The 20,971-nt window shown below is 43.6% G+C and overlaps 2 protein-coding genes across 2 annotated transcripts; one reads left to right on the plus strand and one right to left on the minus strand.

The window, feature by feature from the left end:
- The first annotated feature begins 13,713 nt into the window (after window positions 1-13,713).
- Window positions 13,714-15,181, plus strand: LOC125511541 (protein NEN4). Its single transcript, XM_048677152.2, has one exon. It carries the CDS (start codon window positions 13,972-13,974, stop codon window positions 14,905-14,907), a length of 936 nt encoding a protein of 311 aa, XP_048533109.2. The 5' UTR covers window positions 13,714-13,971; the 3' UTR covers window positions 14,908-15,181.
- A 1,106-nt stretch (window positions 15,182-16,287) lies between these two features.
- Window positions 16,288-19,014, minus strand: LOC125541669 (uncharacterized). Its single transcript, XM_048705017.2, has 4 exons — window positions 18,775-19,014; window positions 17,904-18,193; window positions 17,106-17,166; window positions 16,288-17,009 (listed from the first exon to the last, which is right to left on the minus strand). Exons 2-4 carry the CDS (start codon window positions 18,158-18,160, stop codon window positions 16,737-16,739), a joined length of 591 nt encoding a protein of 196 aa, XP_048560974.1. The 5' UTR covers window positions 18,161-18,193; window positions 18,775-19,014; the 3' UTR covers window positions 16,288-16,736.
- Window positions 19,015-20,971: the final 1,957 nt, after the last annotated feature.

The following is a 20,971-nucleotide window of genomic DNA, read 5'->3' on the forward strand; positions in this document are numbered from 1 at the left end:
AGGGATCATCTTATTTACTACCGTCGTTCTAAGTAAACAAGATGCAAAACATGATAAACATCACATGCAATCAAATAATAATCGTGACATGATATGGCCAATATCACATAGCTCCTTTGATCTCCATCTTGGGGCTCCATGATCATCTTGTCACCGGCTTTGACACCATGATCTCCATCATCATGATCTCCATCATCGTGTCTCCATGAAGTTGCTCGCCAACTATTACTTCTACTACTATGGCTAACGCGTTTAGCAATAAAGTAAAGTAATTTACATGGCATTTCTTAATGACACGCAGGTCATATAAAAGAATAAAGACAACTCCTATGGCTCCTGCCGGTTGTCATACTCATCGACATGCAAGTCGTGATTCCTATTACAATAGCATGAACATCTCATACATCACATATAGATCATTCATCATTCATCACAACTTTGGCCATATCATATCACAAACCACTTGCTGCAAAAACAAGTTAGACGTCCTCTAATTGTTGTTGCAAGTTTTACGTTGCTGAATTAGGGTTCTAGCAAGAACGTCTTCTTACCTATGTTAAAGCCACAACGTGATTTGTCAACTTCTATTTACCCTTCATAAGGACCTTGTTCATCGAATCCGCTCCAACTAAAGTGGGAGAGACAGACACCCGCCAGCCACCTTATGCAACTAGTGCATGTTAGTCGGTGGAACCGGTCTCACGTAAGCGTACGTGTAAGGTTGGTCCGGGCCGCTTCATCCCACAATGCCGCTGAAGCAAGAAAAGACTAGTAACGGCAAGAAAGTTGACAAATCTACGCCCACAACAAATTGTGTTCTACTCGCGCAAGAAGAACTACGCATAGACCTAGCTCATGATGCCACTGTTGGAGAACGTTGCAGAAAACAAAAAATTTCCTACTCGTTTCACCAAGATCCATCTAGGAGTTCATCTAGCAACGAGTCATTGGATGCATCTACATACCTTTGTAGATCGCGCACGGAAGCGTTCAAAGAACGGTGATGATGTAGTCGAACACGACGTGATCCAAATCACCGATGACCAAGCGCCGAACGGACGGCACCTCCGCGTTCAACACACGTACGGGACGGGAGACGTCTCCTCCTTCTTGATCCAGCAAGGGGGAAGGAGAGGTTGATGAAGATCCAGCAGCACGACGGCGTGGTGGTGGATGCAGGGCGTCACAGTAGCAGGGCTTCGCCTATACTACGAGGGAGAGATGTAACGGGGAGAGAGGGAGGCGCCAAGGCTCAGGTATGAAGTCCCTCCTCTCCCCCACTATATATAGGGGTGCCAAGGGGGGGGCTCCGGCCCTAGTAGATGGCATCTACTAGGGGGGGCGGCGGCCTAGGGTGGGGGGCTTGCCCCCCCAAGGCAAGGGGGCGCCCCCTCTAGGGTTTCCCCTCAACCCTAGCCGCATGGGCCCTAGGGGGGTGGCGCCCCAGCCCACTATGGGCTGGGTTCCCTCCCACTTCAGCCCATGGGGCCCCCCGGGATAGGTGGCCCCACCCGGTGGACCCCCAGGAACCTTCCGGTGGTCCCGGCACAATACCGGTGACCCCGAAACTTGTCCCGATGGCCGAAACAGCACTTCCTATATATAATTCTTTACCTCCGGACCATTCCAGAACTCCTCGTGACATCCAGGATCTCATCCTGGACTCCGAACAATATTCGGGTTACTGCATATACATATCTTCACAACCCTAGCGTCACCGAACCTTAAGTGTGTAGACCCTACGGGTTCGGGAGACAAGCAGACATGACCGAGACGACTCTCCGGTCAATAACCAACAGCGGGATCTGGATACCCATGTTGGCTCCCACATGCTCCACGATGATCTCATCGGATGAACCACGATGTCGAGGATTCAATCAACCCCGTATGCAATTCCCTTTGTCAATCGATATGTTACTTGCCCGAGATTCGATCGTCGGTATCCCAATACCTCGTTCAATCTCGTTACCGGCAAGTCACTTTACTCGTACCGTAATGCATGATCCCGTGACCAGACACTTGGTCACTTTGAGCTCATTATGATGATGCATTACCGAGTGGGCCCGGTGATACCTCTCCGTCATACGGAGTGAAAAATCCCAGTCTTGGTCCATGTCAACCCAACAGACACTTTCGGAGATACCCGTAGTCTACCTTTATAGTCACCCAGTTATGTTGTGACGTTTGGTATACCCAAAGCATTCCTACGGTATCCGGGAGTTACACGATCTCATGGTCTAAGGAAAAGATACTTGACATTGGAAAACTCTAGCAAACGAACTATACGATCTTGTGCTATGTTTAGGATTGGGTCTTGTCCATCACATCATTCTCCTAATGATGTGATCTCGTTATCAATGACATCCAATGTCCATAGTCAGGAAACCATGACTATCTGTTGATCAACGAGCTAGTCAACTAGAGGCTTACTAGGGACATGTTGGTGTCTGTTATTCACACATGTATTACGATTTCCGGATAACACAATTATAGCATGAATAAAGACAATTATCATGAATAAGGAAATATAATAATAATGCTTTTATTATTGCCTCTAGGGCATATTTCCAACAAGAACTCGAGGCGGGGGAAGGATTTGATTGAGCACTAGAGGGAAAAAAGAAAAGGCCTTGTCCCCTTTATAAAGAGGGTGAATATCAAGCGCCCTCCTCGTGGCCGTTTGGGACTTGCCTAAGATCTAGGAGTCTTACCAATAGGCACGGTTGGGTTACCGACGTCCTTATTGATGAGAATCCCGTGATAAGGGGGACACGATCTCTGCTTTGACAAGACGTTTCAAGGAAACCCCCTCGCGAAACACGCTGAGATGGGTTATGAAAAACAATTCGAATAAAGACCTGGTTGTGGTGTGATGTCACACTACGGGGTACGTCAGCAGATTAGATTTGTGGAAATATTATTCTCTCTGCGGTGGTATGTGGAACTCGTTTTGCAGAGCCGGACACGATCCTCGTGTTCAAGATCTTCTATGAAGTATTCGGAGGAGGAACCCGCCTTGCAATGCCGAAGACACTGTGCGCTGGACTCATTGTCATTGAATCCTGGTTCAGGGGCTACTGAGGGAGTCCTGGATTAGGGGGTATCCGGACAGCCGTACTATATCCTTTGGCCGGACTGTTGGACTATGAAGATACAAGATTGAAGACTTCGTCCCGTGTCCGGATGGGACTCTCCTTGGCATGGAAGGCAAGCTTGGCAGTATGGATATGTAGATCTACTTCCTTGTAACTGACTCTGTGTAACCCTAGCCCCCTCCGGTGTCTATATAAACCAGAGGGTTTAGTCCGTAGGACAAAGAACAACAATCATACCATAGGCTAGCTTCTAGGGTTTAGCCTCTTCGATCTCGTGGTAGATCAACTCTTGTAATACTCATATCATCAAGATCAATCAAGCAGGAGTAGGGTTTTACCTCCATCGAGAGGGCCCGAACCTGGGTAAAAACATCGTGTCCCACGTCTCCTGTTACCATCCGCCTAGACGCACAGTTCGGGACCCACTACCCGAGATCCGCCGGTTTTGACACCGACACTCCACCTACCAAAACCAGCTGCAAGCCAGGGACAATCAATAGGTTTCTCCACCCGTAGCATCTATCACCAAAAGAAGTTCAGACTATAGTCTTATAGTTCAAAATTTTGTAATAACAAGCACTACTAGGTTGCTTTTGTTTGTACGTCTTCATTCTGTACAACCCATGGAACTAAAAATGCATTGGTCATTCTTTGGTCTATACAACCAATGCAACCAAAAATGCATTGGGCTTTTCTTTGTACATCTTTGGGTTCTACAACCAATGCAACAAAAAATCCATTGGGCAGTCTTCCATTCTAGTCGGGCACCAATAGTTAAACGAGGAGCTAAACAATGTTGGAGTCTAAAACTACATACAATCATGAAGCAGAGAGAGGCGACTTGGAAGCTGTGCTCCTGTGAGCTCGTATTTTTGTAGACAAAAAGTAATATTTGTATTTTGAAGTGGGAAAAATCCTAAAAAGGGATGTTTTGCGGGTTATAACTTACTATTTTTGGGTCCTGGGCTGCAGGAAGGTCGTAAAAAATCAATGTGTTTTCCCATTCATGCATGTTTCTTGGGTTATAGGTCACGCTTTTCGTGTCCTAGGGAGATCACTTCCCCGGTCAAGAACATTAGGTGATGATTTTTAGCAAAACTCATTGTTTTAGCCTAACTAGTTTCGAGGATTCGTGGATGAGATTATCATGGAACAAAGTGACAACCTTCCTTTTCTTCATGCCTAATATAAACTTAGCAGTCAGCTAAAAGTAACTAGCGATATCACAAAATGTTTTTTTGTCAAAAGTAGATACCACTTTAGGATTCAACTCGGTTAGTTCAATCACAGACATGTTAAGAGCAGGATTTACAACTAACTGCATAGGGAACATCTCCTTTTATCGCCCACTATCTGTCTGTGCACTTTGGTTTTCCCGTAGCAACACACAAAGCACTTTGTTAGTACCAATAATGTGCTCCAACTCTACATATTAATCATCTTGAATTCTTCTACTGATGTCGAACAATGTTATATCTTGAATTCTTCTAACGAGTTCGGATTAGACTACATGGGCAATTTATCTGGTCCCTGAGATGCAAGGTCGATGAACAATCGCTTCGTCTTATGACAAGGGATTGTGTTTGCCTAAGAAACCAATACATATAACTTCGACACCAGATTAATAAATGGTAAAACCTAAATAAATTAGATCACGAGCTAAACCATTTACTTTTGTATGCATTTAAACTTTTGATACATATAAGCTTGTTAAGATGTTCGCATAAATACCATGGTGATTTGAAGCAAGACAAAGTAAACTTGAACCGCTTGAGCCATTGACTTAATAAGAACCTCCTTTCCCATGGCAGAGATTGTTTTTAATACATCCACTCACTTTGGCCCATAGTTTGTCTTTGAGATACTTAAAAGCACTAGACATAGAATTGCCAATATTAGAAGGCAAGCCCAAATATTTCTCATTTAGTGTTTCTACTTGGACACTGAGACCACCTTTGACCTCATTTTTGACATTCTCTGTACAATCCTTGCTGAGAAACACTGAAGGCTTCCTATTTATTTATTCTTTGACCTAAAACTTGATCGTGTCATGTTTACTTATTCTCCAGCCGATGAATATGCAAGCTTCGTTGCGTCTTGCCTTGGTCTTGCACTGCTTGCGGCACAATACGCCTTTGGAACTGTCGTTCCGAATTCAGAGTGCCGAAGGTGGTATGACGATGTTGAGATACCGTACCCGTTCGGTAGTGATTCGGGTTGATCATTCAGAGTAGACTTTGACAATAGCTACAAGGACAAGATTGCATTAGGGAGCCTTTCAAGTACACCTTAGAGGTGCTCAGCATCTTCTTGATGAACAACATGGTCCTAGTGTTGAATAATATCATATGGGGTAGTTCTGCAACAACTCCACCACAAGCATGGAGGAATTTAGCAAATTCCATCAGTACTAGGAAAAAGCCCAGTAGCAACGCAGGGTAAAGGACTACTAGTAGCGCGGGTGCCCACACTACTACTAGGGCGCTACAGCTAACTGGTAGCAGTAGCGCGGGTGCCACCCTGCGCTACTACTACGTCTGTTAGTATAGTAGCGCGGGTGTCACCCGCACTACTACTAGTTATCTGTAGCCCGGGTCTGACCCCGCGCTACTACTAACTAATAAGGAATTAAAAAATAAATTCCATCTGTGGTTGCTGCTGCTGGGCGTCATCGTCCTCTCCGTCCATGGCTGATGTTGGTCCTGGAGGGGATGACGTCCTCCATGGTGATGGTACTTCCTCACCCAAATCATCCCCACACCTCTCCTATGCTACTGCTACAAAATAAGAGAAAACGATTAGAAGAGGAAGAGAGATATTGAGAGGAGTAGGAGGAGCAACTGACCGGTGGCCGCCGGAGTTGGAGCTGATGCCCGAAACCCTAGACGATGCCCGGTGACCCGTTGCTTCTTTTCTGGGGACCTCATGTCCTCACAAGGCCATGTCTCAGCGAGGAAGTGCAAGTGGTTGCGTGGCAGATCTGTCCATCGCCATTGGTGGCGCTCTGCTGGATCTCCCTCTCCTTCTAGCACCGGAGAAGGAGGAGGAAGGAGGCGAAGGTGAGGCGTAAGTCAGTGGCCCAAACTTTTTATATAGATGAGCTTCTTAAGATGCTCGCATAATCCCCGTGGTAATTGGAAGCAAGACATAGAGTAAACTAGAACTGCTTGAGCCACTAACTTAATGAGAACCTCCTTTCCCGTAGGAGATATCATTTTTTCAATCCATCCATTCACTTTGGCCCATAGTATGTCTTTGAGATACTAAAAAGCAGTAGATTAGAATTACCAATATCATAAGGCAAGCCCAAATATTTCTCATTTAGTGTTTCTGTTGGACACTGAGAACACCTTTGACATCATATCTAACATTCTCTACACAACCCTTGCTGAGAAACACTGAAGACTTGCTATTATTTATTCTCTGACCTGAAACTTGGCAATAGGTTTGACACATCTGTCGCCCCTGAAACATTTGCCTTGAAAAACAGCAGACTGTCATCTGCAAATAACAAGTGGTTAACTGATGCCACCAAAGGAGCTACTTGGATTCCAGTAAACTGGGATGACTAGTCTCTAGATTTGAGGAGGCTCAAAAGGCCATATACTGCTAACAGGAAAATCAAGGTGAATTGGATCTCGCTGCCGAATACCACGGGTAGGTTTGAGCTCATCAAGTTTCTTGCTCTTGAATAAAATTGAATAAGATACAGAAGCTACCATGCTCATTTCTATGGAGGCCCATTTAACAGAGAATCCAAACTTGAGCTTTATCACCTCCAAATACGCCCATTCAACTAGATTATAAGCCTTCATCATATCCAATTTTAGAGTACAATGGCGATGTTACAATGACTTATTCCTTTTCATGAAATGTAAGCACTCGTAGGCCACGATTATATTGTCAGTGATAAGGCGACCCGGAACAGAAGCCGACTATTCACTCAATATTATCTCCGGAAGGGCCCCTTTTAGCCGGTTAGCCAGAACTTTGGGTGTTATTTGTAAAGTAAGTTGCATAGGCTAATACGACAGAACTGGCTTAGGAAAGTACCATTTTGTACCTCATCACTATCCTCGCCTTCCACAATACAAAGGACAACCCTTGTTACCTCCTGGCCGCAAATATCCCAATGTTTCTCAAAGAAATGTTTAGAGAATCCGTTCGGGCCCAAGGCCTTCATGCGGAACATTGGGAACAATACAGTTTAAACCTTGTTGTAGAATACTTAGCGTCAAGGAAGGCATTCATCGCATCACTGACCTTTACTGGAACCAAGTCAGGAAAGTCATACATATTAGAAACAGTCTCAGAAGTGAAAAGCTCCGAGTAAAACTATGTTGTGATCTCTTCCAATTCCTTAAGAACACTGATAACATCACATTAGGTTGTTACAATGATTTGGTCAAATTATTTCGCCTTCTCATCAAAGCCCTTAAGTGAAAGAAGCATGTGGTCTTGTCCCCACTAATCAGCCACTTAGTCTGAGATCTAGTAGGCAAGATGAGTGACGGGGAAGTGGTTCGGAACAATTTCCTTTTATTCACTTCTAAAACAATTTTTCGGTTTTTGTCGTTCCTAAGCCAGGGATTTGATAAAGAGTCATAAATTTTTAAAATGTTCACCAATATTAGAAACATATCATGATTTAAAAAAACATGATTTTTAAACAAAATGATAAATATGAAATTTGCCAATTTTTTAAATTATTCTCAAAATTTTAAAATAAAATAATGAATTTTAAAAGAATTTTCAAAATTTTGATAAATATCTGCGAATTTTACAAATTTGATGAATTTTAAAAACAAACCATAACAAAAAAAAGCTAGCAAGTTCGATCCTAAAAAAATGCCTTTCCTTCTACTATGCGTAGCGTGCATGGACAGCCCGACCTAGACGCCCCAGACCGAAAACCCTACATCTGGGCCGGGTCGGGGCTCCATTTTTTGGCCCAAAGCCCAGCCCAAAAAGGCAGAAATGGTAAGAAATGTATACTTTATTCAAAATATAGGTATATTATATTATTTTAATATCTCAAATAACTATTTCAATTGAAAAATGTCGTTGTTCATGTGTTTCTGGACGGGCCAGGCCAGGCTCATCCTTGGGATTTTTGCTTCGGGCTTTGACAAGCCTGGCCCGGGGTATGATCAGGTTCAGCATGGCCCAGTCACACACCCTTGTACAACATTTTGTTGTGGAGAGCGGCAAATATAATTTTCCCAATCTAATATTGCTTGCTATAAGTCTATATCTATACTTTTTTCTATACCCCTACTAATAAAGCAAGGTGCGTTTCGCCAAGTTTTTCATCCATTCACTTTCGAAAACAATTATGTTTTCTATCCGAGGTGGTCCGAAATTCTTATGCGTTCATCTGCTAAAAGAAAGGCTTTTCCGGAATTTCTTACGTGGGCTGCGCGCTATGGCCAGTAAAGTCAGTCCACTTATTTTTCTGCCCATGCAGCTGCGAAAATTCTACTTTCCGCACAAGGCAAGAAATAGTCGGCACTTCGCACTGGAAAACAAATAATGGGCTAGCCCATTTTTCTTTGTTTCTGTGTTTTATTTCTATTTTTATTCTCCTTCCCCTATTTCTTTTTTCACTTCCAAGTTTATTTTTCTTATAGAATTTATTTAATAAATTCAAAATTCTCAAAAAACATAGAGAATTTTAAAAAAAATAAAATATGGAAAATGTTCCTAACTCCAATTTTTTTGCTATTTTAAAAAATATCAGAACTTGAATTTTTTTCCCTTTTTCCGAAAATTTTATTGTTTTTAAAAAAATTTAGAGATTTCTAAAAAGAAAATGGAAATTCAAAAAGTCCTCCAAATTCGAAAAAAATCATGTTTTAGTGACATTTTCACAATTCAAAATATTGTTAAAAAATACACATTTTAAAAATTAAGGATTTTCAATACATGTTCCTGTTCTAAAAAAATGTTGACAAATTCAAATAATGTTCATGTTTTTATTTTAAAAGTTTGTGTTTTCAAAAATGTTTGTAAATTTTAAAAGATGTTCCTATTTCATATTTTGTTCATGTTTTTCTGAAAGTGTACCTAATTTTCAAAAAACTGTTCAGGATTTAAAAAATGGTTCATGTTGCCTACAATATTCAGAAACTTCATACCTTAAAATCTCCTCGATTAAAGGAAAAATACATTGAATAATTCATGGGCATTCTCTGGTGTACGATGACGTAGCAAAACTCTTAAATGCCCTCAATCAATGAATGGAAAAATAGCGAATTGATTACTTCACACCCGGCGAAACAAAGAAGCTAAATGTTCCCTTTTTACGTGCACATAGGGTTTTGTTTGCACAAATAATTCTCACTAACTTCAAATGCATACTAATTTTTCTCCCATTGCAAAGCACGGGCATATGAGCTAGTTACTAATAAAGTAAGGTGCGTTTCTCCATTATTTTTCATCCGTTCACCTTCAAATAAATTTGTTTTATCCACGGTGGTACTAAATTTTTTTGAGTCCATCTGCTACAAAAAGGAAAACAGTTTTGTCAAAAATTTCGTACGTGGGCCGCGCGTGCTGTGGCCCAGCGAAGCCGGCCCATTTATTTCCGGCCGAAGCAGCTGAGAATCCTTATTTAACGCTTGGGGCGGTAAATAGACAAAGTTTCGCATAGGGCGCCCAATATTTGGTCGGCCCATATTTGTTTTTTCTCTATTTCGTTTCTTTTTTTCTTTTCCTTTCTCTTTTTCTTCTCTCTTTACTTTTTCTTTTTTACCTTTCAAGTTTATTTTTCTTTTCTCCTTTTTCATAAATTAAATTTTTCAATATTTCAGAATTTTAATTTTGGATTAAATTTTCGTAAAATCTTCATAATTGTTTTTTGCCCATTTTGAATTGTTTTTAAACTATAATTTTTTATTCTTCTTCTTCCAAAATTTATTCAAAACTATAGAATAAAGTTCGCATATTAATTTTTTTATGCTTTCCAAAATTGTTTGATATTTTCAAAATATATTGCATTAAAAAATTAAATATGTAGATTTTATTGAAATGTTCAAAAATTCAAAGTAATGTTTGTGTTTAAAAACATGTTTTTCAAAATTCTTTTCAATGTCCAAAACATGTTTTCATTTTTTTAAAAAAATCACGTATTCAAAACATGTTTGCTTTCTTATAATAGGTTCATGATTTCAAAAAACGTAAATTTCGAAAAATTGTCACATCTTAAAGAATATTCTAAATATCGTAATTATTACTTTATTTTTGAAAAAAATCAAGAAAAACAGAAAAAAAATTGTATGTTACGCTACAGTATATTCTTAAACTTTCGCCCTGGCCATTTGTTAGCATGAGCTGTTTGTTCGAGTGGCTAGCAGCACGTGGTCGAGTTTTTGAGGTCATGAGTTTGATCCTTCAACTCAGTAGTTGTTTTGAATTGTTATTCACGCCTTACAAATACAAGTCATTTTGGTACCTGCCAGCGGCCTGGCCAGACTCGAACTGTCGTGCATCCGACGTGCTATTTGACAATAAAAGGGATTATGTTACTTGACTATAATTAAAAAAATGTGGGCACATGCCAATAAAAGAGGATATGCTGGTTTGGCTCTGATTAAAAAATGTTGGCAAGTGAGCATCGAAATAATTAAAGAGAATAAACCCTGGCAAAGTAGGGGCTACCTGGTTACGTGCTTATTATACCAAAGAAACGGGATTTCCTGCAATTAGTACTTCATCCGGTTACACCATCATAGGAGAGAGTAGTCGAAGCAACTATGCCATGAAGGTCGCCGTGCTGCACAAAATGAGGAGGCAACCGCAACCTAGACACGGAAGCAGACTCGGAGAAAAAAAAGGCACAAGTTGGGTGGTGGCCACCACTCCACCAACTCACATCACTATTAAGAACTCGTGGGCCAAACATGATCTCGAGAACATCGCCGGGGAGACCTTTTGATGGACACATCAATTATCTCTCCTGATACTTCTCGTAAAAAATATCTCTCTAGTTCCAACGCACGGGCATATGTGCTAGTGATTGAACATTTTAGTAAAATGAACATTACCTTGCAAACATTTTTAAACACACGTTGAACATTTTTCAAAAATGTCATAAACATTACTTTAAAATGTGTGAATAGTTTCTTAAGTGTTTACCAACATTTTTCTCAATGACAAAAAGATTTTATTTACATGTTATAAATATTTTATAAAAAGTTGAATAATGCTATAGATTTCCTGCACATTTTAGAAAATTGCATGAACATATTTAAATGTACAAAAAAATTAAATTTCATAAAGAGAAAAAATGAATGGTACGGATACTTTTTAAAATTAGGTGATTTTTTTTACATTTTCATGAACAGTTTTAAGAAATGTCATGAACATGTATTAAACAATTGAACCTTTTTTAAGACACAAACATATTTTTACAGGCATGAATATTTTTTCAAAATTGTGTTAATAATTTCTTACATTTCATGGACATTTCTTTAATACACGTTTAAATTTTCTGGAGAAATTATTTAAAGTAATTTTTTAATATAGTTTTTTGATATTTCAATATATAAACAAAAGAAAAAAATAAAAAAAAATAAAAAGAAATTAACAATTACCAGGTCACCCACTGTAGACCCTCATTTAGGCGAGGCGAATGCCTATGTCTTAATAAGGCGAGGCGCCATCCATATCTCGCTTGGAACGAGAAGTACACATGCCTTAAATATATACATTAAAGTATTTGTATTTTAAATATTTAATAAATATATTTTTATGTATTGGAATGTTTATCAGGTATTCAAGAAATATTTATCGGGTATTAAAATGGCTTATTCTGTTTGAAAAATAGGATAATTTTGATACTATTTTTAGTTATCAAAATAATAAGATGCAGAGGTACAAAACTAAAAAAAGATAAAATAAGATTTAAAACAGAGCAAGTGGAAAAGGTTACAAATCGAAGAAATTTTTCTACCCAAAAAAGGGTTTTTTTTGTTCTGACAAACTTGAAAAACCATTGCGAACTGATAAAAATGCTTTTCAAAAAATCTTTATATACTGTTCATTTTTCTGAAAGAAGTAGAAAAAAGAATTGGACAAAAGAAAAGCAGGAATGAGGGAACCGGAAGGAATAGCGAAAACCGAACAAAACCCCGGTTCCTAGAAAAAACTGCAATAAAAACCAATGTAAGATGCACAAAATAATCGATGAAGAAAACCAAACAGTATTGCGCCAGCCCGTGTTTGGTGCGGTTGTAGGCGAGCATGACTTCGGACTCGCACTAGGCCAGATAAGAAGGACCTTGATAAGTTCCACACTTGTGGCATGAACACATGGCAACTCCGAACATTTTATTTGACAAGTTTAGTGACGCAAGGATGACAACTTTAGTCATCAAGCACGACAACTTTCCTTTGGGTTGGCAAGTTTTAGGGGTTTTTTTTTCCTTTTCGGATGACAACTTAGTTGTAAGAAACGTCAGTACCGGGGTGCTTTGTGCCACATGTGTGGCACTTATCATTTGGAAAAAAGAAACCAGACATAGCCTTTCCGCTTCTTGTCCACCTCAGCGACAATGGATTGGTTGGTTCCATTGAATCCTTTGCAAATATGATTGAACTCTAGATATGAAGGCGAAACCGACGTCAGATTGATCTGAAAGGTTAGTATTTGCGCACATGTGATTAACAAAGCTAGAGGGGAATTTGAAACAAAAGATTGCAAGCGTCCAAGAAGAAGAAGAAGAAGAAGAAGAAGAAGAAACATCTATCCGTGTAAAGTGTAACAAAGGGAGCAGTACGTATGTGGAATATTCTTGTCATTGTATTTGAATTTTCTTAGCCATCCAAGATTAGAATAAATAATTGCTAACTAGTAGGTGTGCGCGTGCGTAGAATGGTGACCCCCACACGGACGCAAAGGGGAGACAACACACCTAAGGCTAGGTAGCACCTAGCTTCACACCACTGCATATTGCCTGCACGAAAAACTCAAGGCCAGCAACAAGGCTGCTTGATCGTGGGACCATGAAAAGCATTTCCATAACACATTTCTTTGTTACCTCTCGAGCATATGTGTAGCACACACCAAGGTTTACAATGTCTGCAACATGCAAATTGCGGGCCTTATCGACCAATTTCAGATATATTTATTTATTTGGATTTTCAAAATTCTCTAAATTTAAGTCTTGCTTGAATTTGGCCGAATAATTCAAGGGTAAATATATTCCGGCGCCCACCGACGAATCTACTGGAATTTCGTCAAAATTTCGGTCGATGTCTGTCTACGTACAGTACATACGGACGGACGGACAAACACAAAAGAAGAATTGGTCCATGTGATGGGAAGAAGAAAAGAGAAAATGAAATGGGCTCTTGCATTGGTAGTAACTTAGCAAGGTGGATAATGTTGTTGCATGCTTGTGAAACTTGGAATCTTGCACCCCATCAACATGAGAGAGTAGGTTGAGATGTTGAGGTAAGTAACTAACTTACTTGCATGCCCTACCTTCCTTTTTGAGCAAGCCGCTAGCTTTGCTTCCACTGTTGGAAGTCCCCAAGCACAAAACTCATGCACCGTCCACCCCAAGCAACCCCTCTCCTCTCCAAGAAATATTCTTCCTCTTCTTCTTCTTCTTCTTCTTCTTCTTCTTCTTCTTCTTCTTCTTCTTCTTCTTCTTCTTCTTCTTCTTCTTCCCTCTCAGCTCGTCTCTCTAGCTTAGCATGCATGCGTGCTCCCGCCATTTGATCGTCAAAGCTTATATATACACGGTACACCAGGCTCCTCCGACAAGACAAGATCATCCCTTCTCCCATCCTTGCCCTCCTCCATTGATCCATTCCTTCAAGCAAGAAACAAACAAACAAACAGAGCTCCACCACCAAGAAACCTCCACCAATGGCGACCACCAAGAAGAGGGAGATGGTGTTCTTCGACGTGGAGGCGGCGCAGTCCCCGTCGCCGCCCGGCGAGTGCCGCCTGCTGGAGTTCGCTGCCATCCTCGTCTGCCCGCGCCGCCTCGTCGAGGTCTCCAGCTACTCCACCCTCATCCGTCCCGACGACGTCGCCAACGACGGCAGTGTCCACCTCCCCTCCTCGGCCCCCTCGTTCGAGGACGTCTTCCCGGACATCTTCGAGCTGCTGGACGGCCGCGTGTGGGCGGGCCACGGCATCCGGCGCTCGGGCTGCCCGCGGGTGCGCGAGGCCTTCGCCGCCTTCGGCCTGCCCGCGCCGGAGCCCGTGGGCGTCGTCGACTCGCTCGACGTGCTCCTCGCGCAGGGCAGCTTCGGGCGGGCCGTCGCCGGGGACGACGGTCAGGACGATGAGGCGGCGGCGGCGGCCCTGGCGGAGCACTTCGGGATCGGCGCGCGGCGGGCGCGGGGGCTCCGGTGCCTGGACGGCGCCCGCGTGAGCCTCGAGGTGCTCAAGCACTGCGCCGGCGTGCTGCTGCTCGAGTCCAGCCTCCGCGGCGACGTGCCCGCCGGCGCCAGCCGCAGGAGCACGCCCGCGGCGACGCCCACGCCTAGCAGCAGCAGCAACAACAACACGTTGGAGAAGGCGTTTGCCCGCGCGTCGGCCAAGACGACGACGCCGGCGAAGGCGGCCACCGCTCCTACTCCTCCGTCTCCTGCTGCTGCTTCTCCGGCGGCTGTTCAGAAGGTGAGTACGAGCACGGGGAAGAGGGACAGCACGGGGAAGGTGGTGGTGGTGGTGAAGAAGGGAGCGACAGCGGCAACTGTGACGACAACGACGGCTACCGGAGGTCGCCGGGTGCGGCCGCCGGCGCCGCCGTTCAGCATGATCCTCAGGCACTCGAGGGCCGTCATCAGATGAGATGATGATGATACAACCAATCATCTCATCTCACCACTGATTATTGCACAGCTTAATTGTAGTTCTGATCCATTAATTTATTCACATTTGCATTCCTTCATTCATTTGTAAATTGTACACACTTGTAAATTGGCTAGGCTGTGTTCATAGTTATCCTTAACTCAGGTTTAGTTTGACAGCAATGCTTGTTGTAACCATCACCATCATCATCATCATGTTGTAAAAAGACAGGCCATTTCATTTTATTTGTAAATAAATGATGCATTTCATTTCATTTGCCTCAATCTATGAATAGCAATTCATCATTCATCTCTGGGTTTCTTGTTTCTGTTCTGTCTGAGTGGTTAGATCAGGCTATTCACATGGATTGTATCTAGAGTATTTTATCCCCTTTGATTCCTACCATAAGAATCGAGCCTAGAAAAAACAAGAAGCAAGAACAAGAACACGAATTTGAGGCAATTGTTATTGTAACCATCATCATCAAGATGTTCTTCTCCCTCAATTGGAGCATCACCAATTTGCTAATACTGTATTATTATTGCAAGATGAGATGTAACCAGTTGTTGTACAGGAGTAACAAGAATAGCAATTCATCATTCAATTATTGGTTATGTTTTGTTAGGCTATTCATATGGATTGTATCTCTTGATGATTCCTTCCTGGAGGTAGTTTTGTTTATTTGATGGTGATTCCTAGGACAAGAAAATATTGAACAGAGACAAAACAAAAAGCAAGAACAAGAACAAACGTCTGTCTCATCTTTGTCCATCACCATCGGCATCAGATTCATCCACACCAACTAGAATTGAGCAGCATCCCATCAACATCCAAAGGAAAGACAACAAGAATTCTTCATCTCATCTCACCCTTGCTTGGGACCAAACAAAACAACACTCCATATACATATATAAAGTTTCATTTCACTACACATCAGCATCAGCTTTGCAACACACACCCTCCAAAGGGCAACAAGAATTGATAGTCTCTTGGCCAACAACACTTTGATTTCAAAAGGATACTAACAAGGCCAGACAAAGTACAATTCAAGGGCAACACAAGATTGTCCATCTTTTGGCCCACAACACCTCATTTGCTACAATAAGAGGTTAACCAAAGCCAGACAAGGTACAATTCATGTTACAGCAGTATTGTGCATACAGATTGGACCAAGTTCATCTAAAAATAAGGGTCAGTGAAAATTACATCAAGCCAAGAAGTGTGCACACAAAAGCCCCACCACAGGCTGCAAACACAAAATGAACCAGGGCGGCTGATGCTGCCTAAGAACTGTGTAAAGAAAACTATATGATGACAGCTGAATGTCAACATCAAAATTCACAGATAGATGCTATGATAATACCACAGGAACAAAGAGGATTTAATATAATAATATAATAGTTTCTTAATTATGCATCTGAATGCAGGGCAGACGGTATTTACAGACTCTGAACACACCATGGACTGGGACACTTGCTAGACTCTGAACACACCCATGGACTGGGGACACTTGCTAGACACAAGACACACACACATTACACAAGATGTAGATACAGGACACAACGGACGGGAGACCTCGCCTATGTACATAACCGAAAGCTCTCTGCGATTGCGCAGTTTCAAAAGCGACAACCAGGCGGGCGACGATGAGGACTCAACTCAACTCAACTAGATAAACTCTGACTCGAATAGGTACTACTAGCTTAGCTTAGGATTAAAGGGACTAGCTGTATCTCGGGGGCGGAAAATTTACATGTTGGGGGGGTGGGGTGCGGGTGCAAAATGGCGCTAATGGTCAATGGTGAATTGGTGGTATGGCGAAAATGCTCTCAGGCAAAGGTGACTGCACAATGGTTCTCTTTGTTCCCGCAGGCAAAGCCTTCAATCCTCACTTTCGGGCTACTACTCGCCCCGCAAGACGGAGAGCCTACTTCAGCTCTTCCACCAAGCATCTTGCTGAATGGGCTCCCTAGAGGAGAAAAACAGGGGGTATTCCTACCAAACTGCGGATCATTCACAATGGGGTTGTTAGTGCGGACGGGAGGCGAGCCACAGAAAAAGCCCGCCTGGCCGTTGGAATCGGTATCAACATCAGGGTCATTCTGAAAGGCAAGATACAAACAATCTCGTATCAGATATCAATGATGTGGTGCTGTATATGATAAACAGGAACTGGCGATTTAAAGCACCAAGGTTACCTTGCTGAGGATGAGATCAAGGATATCAGAGGCGGAGTCTGTTCTATACACCGGTAGCGTCCTGCAAAAATCAAAGCAACATAGGTCAGACTCGCTTAATTTGTCGCTACTGAACTTTTGTAACGGTACCCAGACGGTTATGAAATGTGCCGTGCAAATGGTATATAACTCTAAATTATGTCCCCTGCCTACTTTGTCGGGACATACAACCGTATGCTGTTTGCATACTATGCCGTTGCGTGCTTATGCTTCTAGTTAAGCATTTAGTGTTGTCTCATGAAAGAAGCTATCGACCGTTATAGCCTTATATGTCAAGTCTGTTCTACTTCACTATTTTTTGTTGGTTCAATTGAGGCATGGTGTGCTCGCAAGATGCAAACCCTAAACCAAATTTGTTGCCTACTTTGTCATCGTACGTGCACGCTTTGCTGTCTGCAGGTTCTGATAACGTGTGCATGCTTCGCTGCCTTCCTAGCTTCTGGTAAGGTATAGTTAGTGATGTCCCATGTAATAATCTCTCGACCGTTATAAGCACCCTACATCATGTTTCTTTTCCCTCCAAAAAAAATCCTAGCTACCTTGCATGCTTATGCCTACTTGCTGCTGCACAAGATTAATAATAGAGTGTACGCCTTATTACACAATCATGATTCTAACAAGATCATATGCAACCTCGTAGCTGACTACGCTAATACCACATATCAATCAGCAATTCAAGTTAAATGAACTAAACACACAACAACATGTATGCAAGCAACTGGATGATGATGATGATGATGAGAGAGTTACCACACCCACCCGTTGTTAGGCCTGGAGGTGGCCCTGCCGAAGGGCTCGACGGGGTGTGGAGGACGGGCCGGGCGTCGCGGCAGCGGGCATATGACCTCGATGCGGGCAGGCTGTGCTGCCACGGCCACGTCCATCTGCCAGAACCTCGACCTTCGGTCAGGCGCCGCCACCATCAGGGGCTCTCCCCAGGGGCAGAGCTGCTGCTGCTGCTGCTGGGTGGGCGTGGCCCCTCCGCCCGCGCTGAGCCTCATGGTGTAGTGCTCCATGCCTGCCTCCTTGCGACGTTCGGCCTCCTGCAACTGCAAGAAGAAGAAGAAACAGAGTAGTTGATCAAGACGCAGGAAATTTGTCTGTTGTTGGCAGCGGTAGATTGTGCTGCGTGTAGAAGAGTAGTTGATCCGCAGGTGAAATCACGCACGCGTGCATAAAATAAGGTGCGGATTCTTGCGCTGCGGATAAAATTATTTTCTTGGTCAACATGCATACATGGAGGAGGAAGTCTTGCACATGGTGGCGGTGGTGGGGAAAGTGGTATTTTAATTTACTTATTTTTTCTGATACAAGTGTGAGCGGATCTGCTGTTGGTGCGGGGGAAGCGTTAGGTGGGATTCCTGGGAAATCCGGGAGGGGAACCCTCAGATCCGCCCCCTCCCGCGCCAGAAATCGGCGGAGCGGGGAGCCGAGGACAATGGAGGGCCGACAGGAAAAATCGACGCAGCGGAGAAATCGAAGAAGGTGGGAGGGGGTGAAATCCGGCGACGGACAAAGAACCCTTACATAGGGGGGACACGAAGGAGCATGGAGAGAAGAAGAAGGGAACACTGAAATTTGAAAATCCAAGAGCGGCATGGATAGATCCGGTTCAGAGAGAGGCGCTCACCGGAAAGACGCTAGCAGATCCGCCCCTGGACGCTCCTCCTTCTCCTCGTCGTCGGCGTCGTACGGTCTTCTTGTTCCAGGCCGAAAGAAACCCTACCTACCTACCTACCTACCTAGCAGCAGCAGCAGCAGCACCTCCTCGCCATGGCCCTGCCGCCGCTGCACATGTATTACCAAGGTGTGGGTCGGGTCGGGGCGGAGTGAAGGGAGTCTGGGTGGCTGGCCTTGCGACGGCCACACGCCCCGCGCCCCCTTCTTATCGCGGCGGGAGCGGCCTACACCGGATGACACGTGGGGGCGGCCACCTGCCCATGGCCCGCACGTCACCCTCTTCCTGCCTGCGGTTTCTCTCTCCCCCTCCCCCTCCCCCGCGCCCGCCCAAAGTATACGCGATTAATACGAGCAAGCAATCCTGTACAATCAATGCACTCCACTATACAAATACTACTCACAAATGCATATACATATATACACACACACGCTTCACTCCATTAACAAGTCCACTTTCAGCAGGCGGTAAATACTCCACCATCAAATCAAATCAAATCATTTATACACACACACACACACACATTGATCTTCCACCATCAATGTGTTGTGTGCATACATTGCACACACACACATCATCATCTCACAAAAAATGTGTATATCTCAAAAGATACGCGTAGCGCATGCATTTCCACGCAACACATATACGCTCTGCTCGCGCTTTCGAAACAAGAAATTTATGCGCGCGTGCCTTCCTATTTTATTCGATGCCTCGCATGCGCCCTTTTGATGGGTACATTTCTGTGTACACGTGCGTGCGTGCGTGTAGATTAATGCCCACCGCGTATTGTGCGTGCGGTGGAGCTAACGGCCCGAAGGCGAGGGGTTTCGGACAGCCTTCTGCTATGTTGTTGGTATATACGCCTGACTAACTTACTTACGCACTGCTGGTATACTATACTAGTGGTGCTAAACCGTTGCTTTCGCTTGCGGATGAGCTCGGTTTATTCTATTACTTCCATGCCATGTTGTTAACGGGATTGTTTGTCGTTTCTTCGTCGACGGGGACATCGCGAACCTTCGTCTCTCTAGAGGTTTTCTTTCCTCTTCTAGCTAGGTACAAGCGGGTGGGCATGGGTGGTTGCATGTGTCGGTTACTACCGGGGTCGGCGGTGCGGTGTTTCCCTTCCCTCGTGTACAATGATGATTGTCGTTCACTGTTCTTGCTTATGTTCCCTGCCTTCTTATACACTTTTTGTTGCACCTTGCGTGTGTTTGAAACTAAGCTCGAAAGCGAGGGTTTCGAACGTTCTAGGGTTGTGTGGTTGGTATCACCTCTAGCCTATTAGGGTTCTGGGGCGGACCAGTTAGCCTTCATGTAGGCTTGCGTTGCGTCATACACGTACTGAAACTGGGCTCGAAAAGCGAGGTTTTTCACCCGTCTACAATCATAGTGGATAATGGATGTATTTGTCGCATATGGATGGAAACATCTAACCCATCTCGTCTAGGGTTTTTCTGGCTAGGCAGAAACAACAGTTGTGCATTCGCTTCACGCGTCCATTGTCGCTAGTCTCGGTAATGCGCTGTATCTTCTTGGCTGCCCTTGCGACGGACGGCCACACGCCCCCCCCCCCTTCTTATCGCAGTGGGAGCGGGCTGCATCGGATGACACGTAGGGGCGGCCACCTGGCCCTGGCTATGGCCCGCACGTCACCCTCCTTTCCTGTCTGCGGTTTATTCCTTCCGGGTAAACGACCGGGCCACCGCCACAGCCCCCGCGCCCGCCCAAAGTATTGTACGCTCCTCCGAGGCGATTAATACTCGTCCTCTCTTAGTTTACAGGGCGTGCGCGTACCCCTAGGCTATCAATTTGACCAACCTGATACAAATCATATATTACAAAAAAAATACCAATATAAACTTCAGATTTTCTATTTTCAAACGGTATAATTTTTGTGTTATATAGTTTATATTAGAGTGATAAAATTGGCAACTAGGTATACACGCAGGGCTTGTAAACTGAAACGAAGGGAGTACAAGCAATCTGTACAATCAATGCAGTCAGCCTATACAAATACAAATGCATATATACGCTTTCATTATTACCCAACTCCACTCTCAGCAGGTGGTAAAACCATCAAATCAAATGCTACACACAATCTCCCACCATCAATATGCGTACATATCGCACACAAATCATAATATAT

The sequence above is a fragment of the Triticum urartu genome, chromosome 1A (assembly GCF_056163025.1).
Source record: "Triticum urartu cultivar PI428250 chromosome 1A, HENAU_Tu73, whole genome shotgun sequence".
Classification (NCBI taxonomy): domain Eukaryota; kingdom Viridiplantae; phylum Streptophyta; class Magnoliopsida; order Poales; family Poaceae; genus Triticum; species Triticum urartu.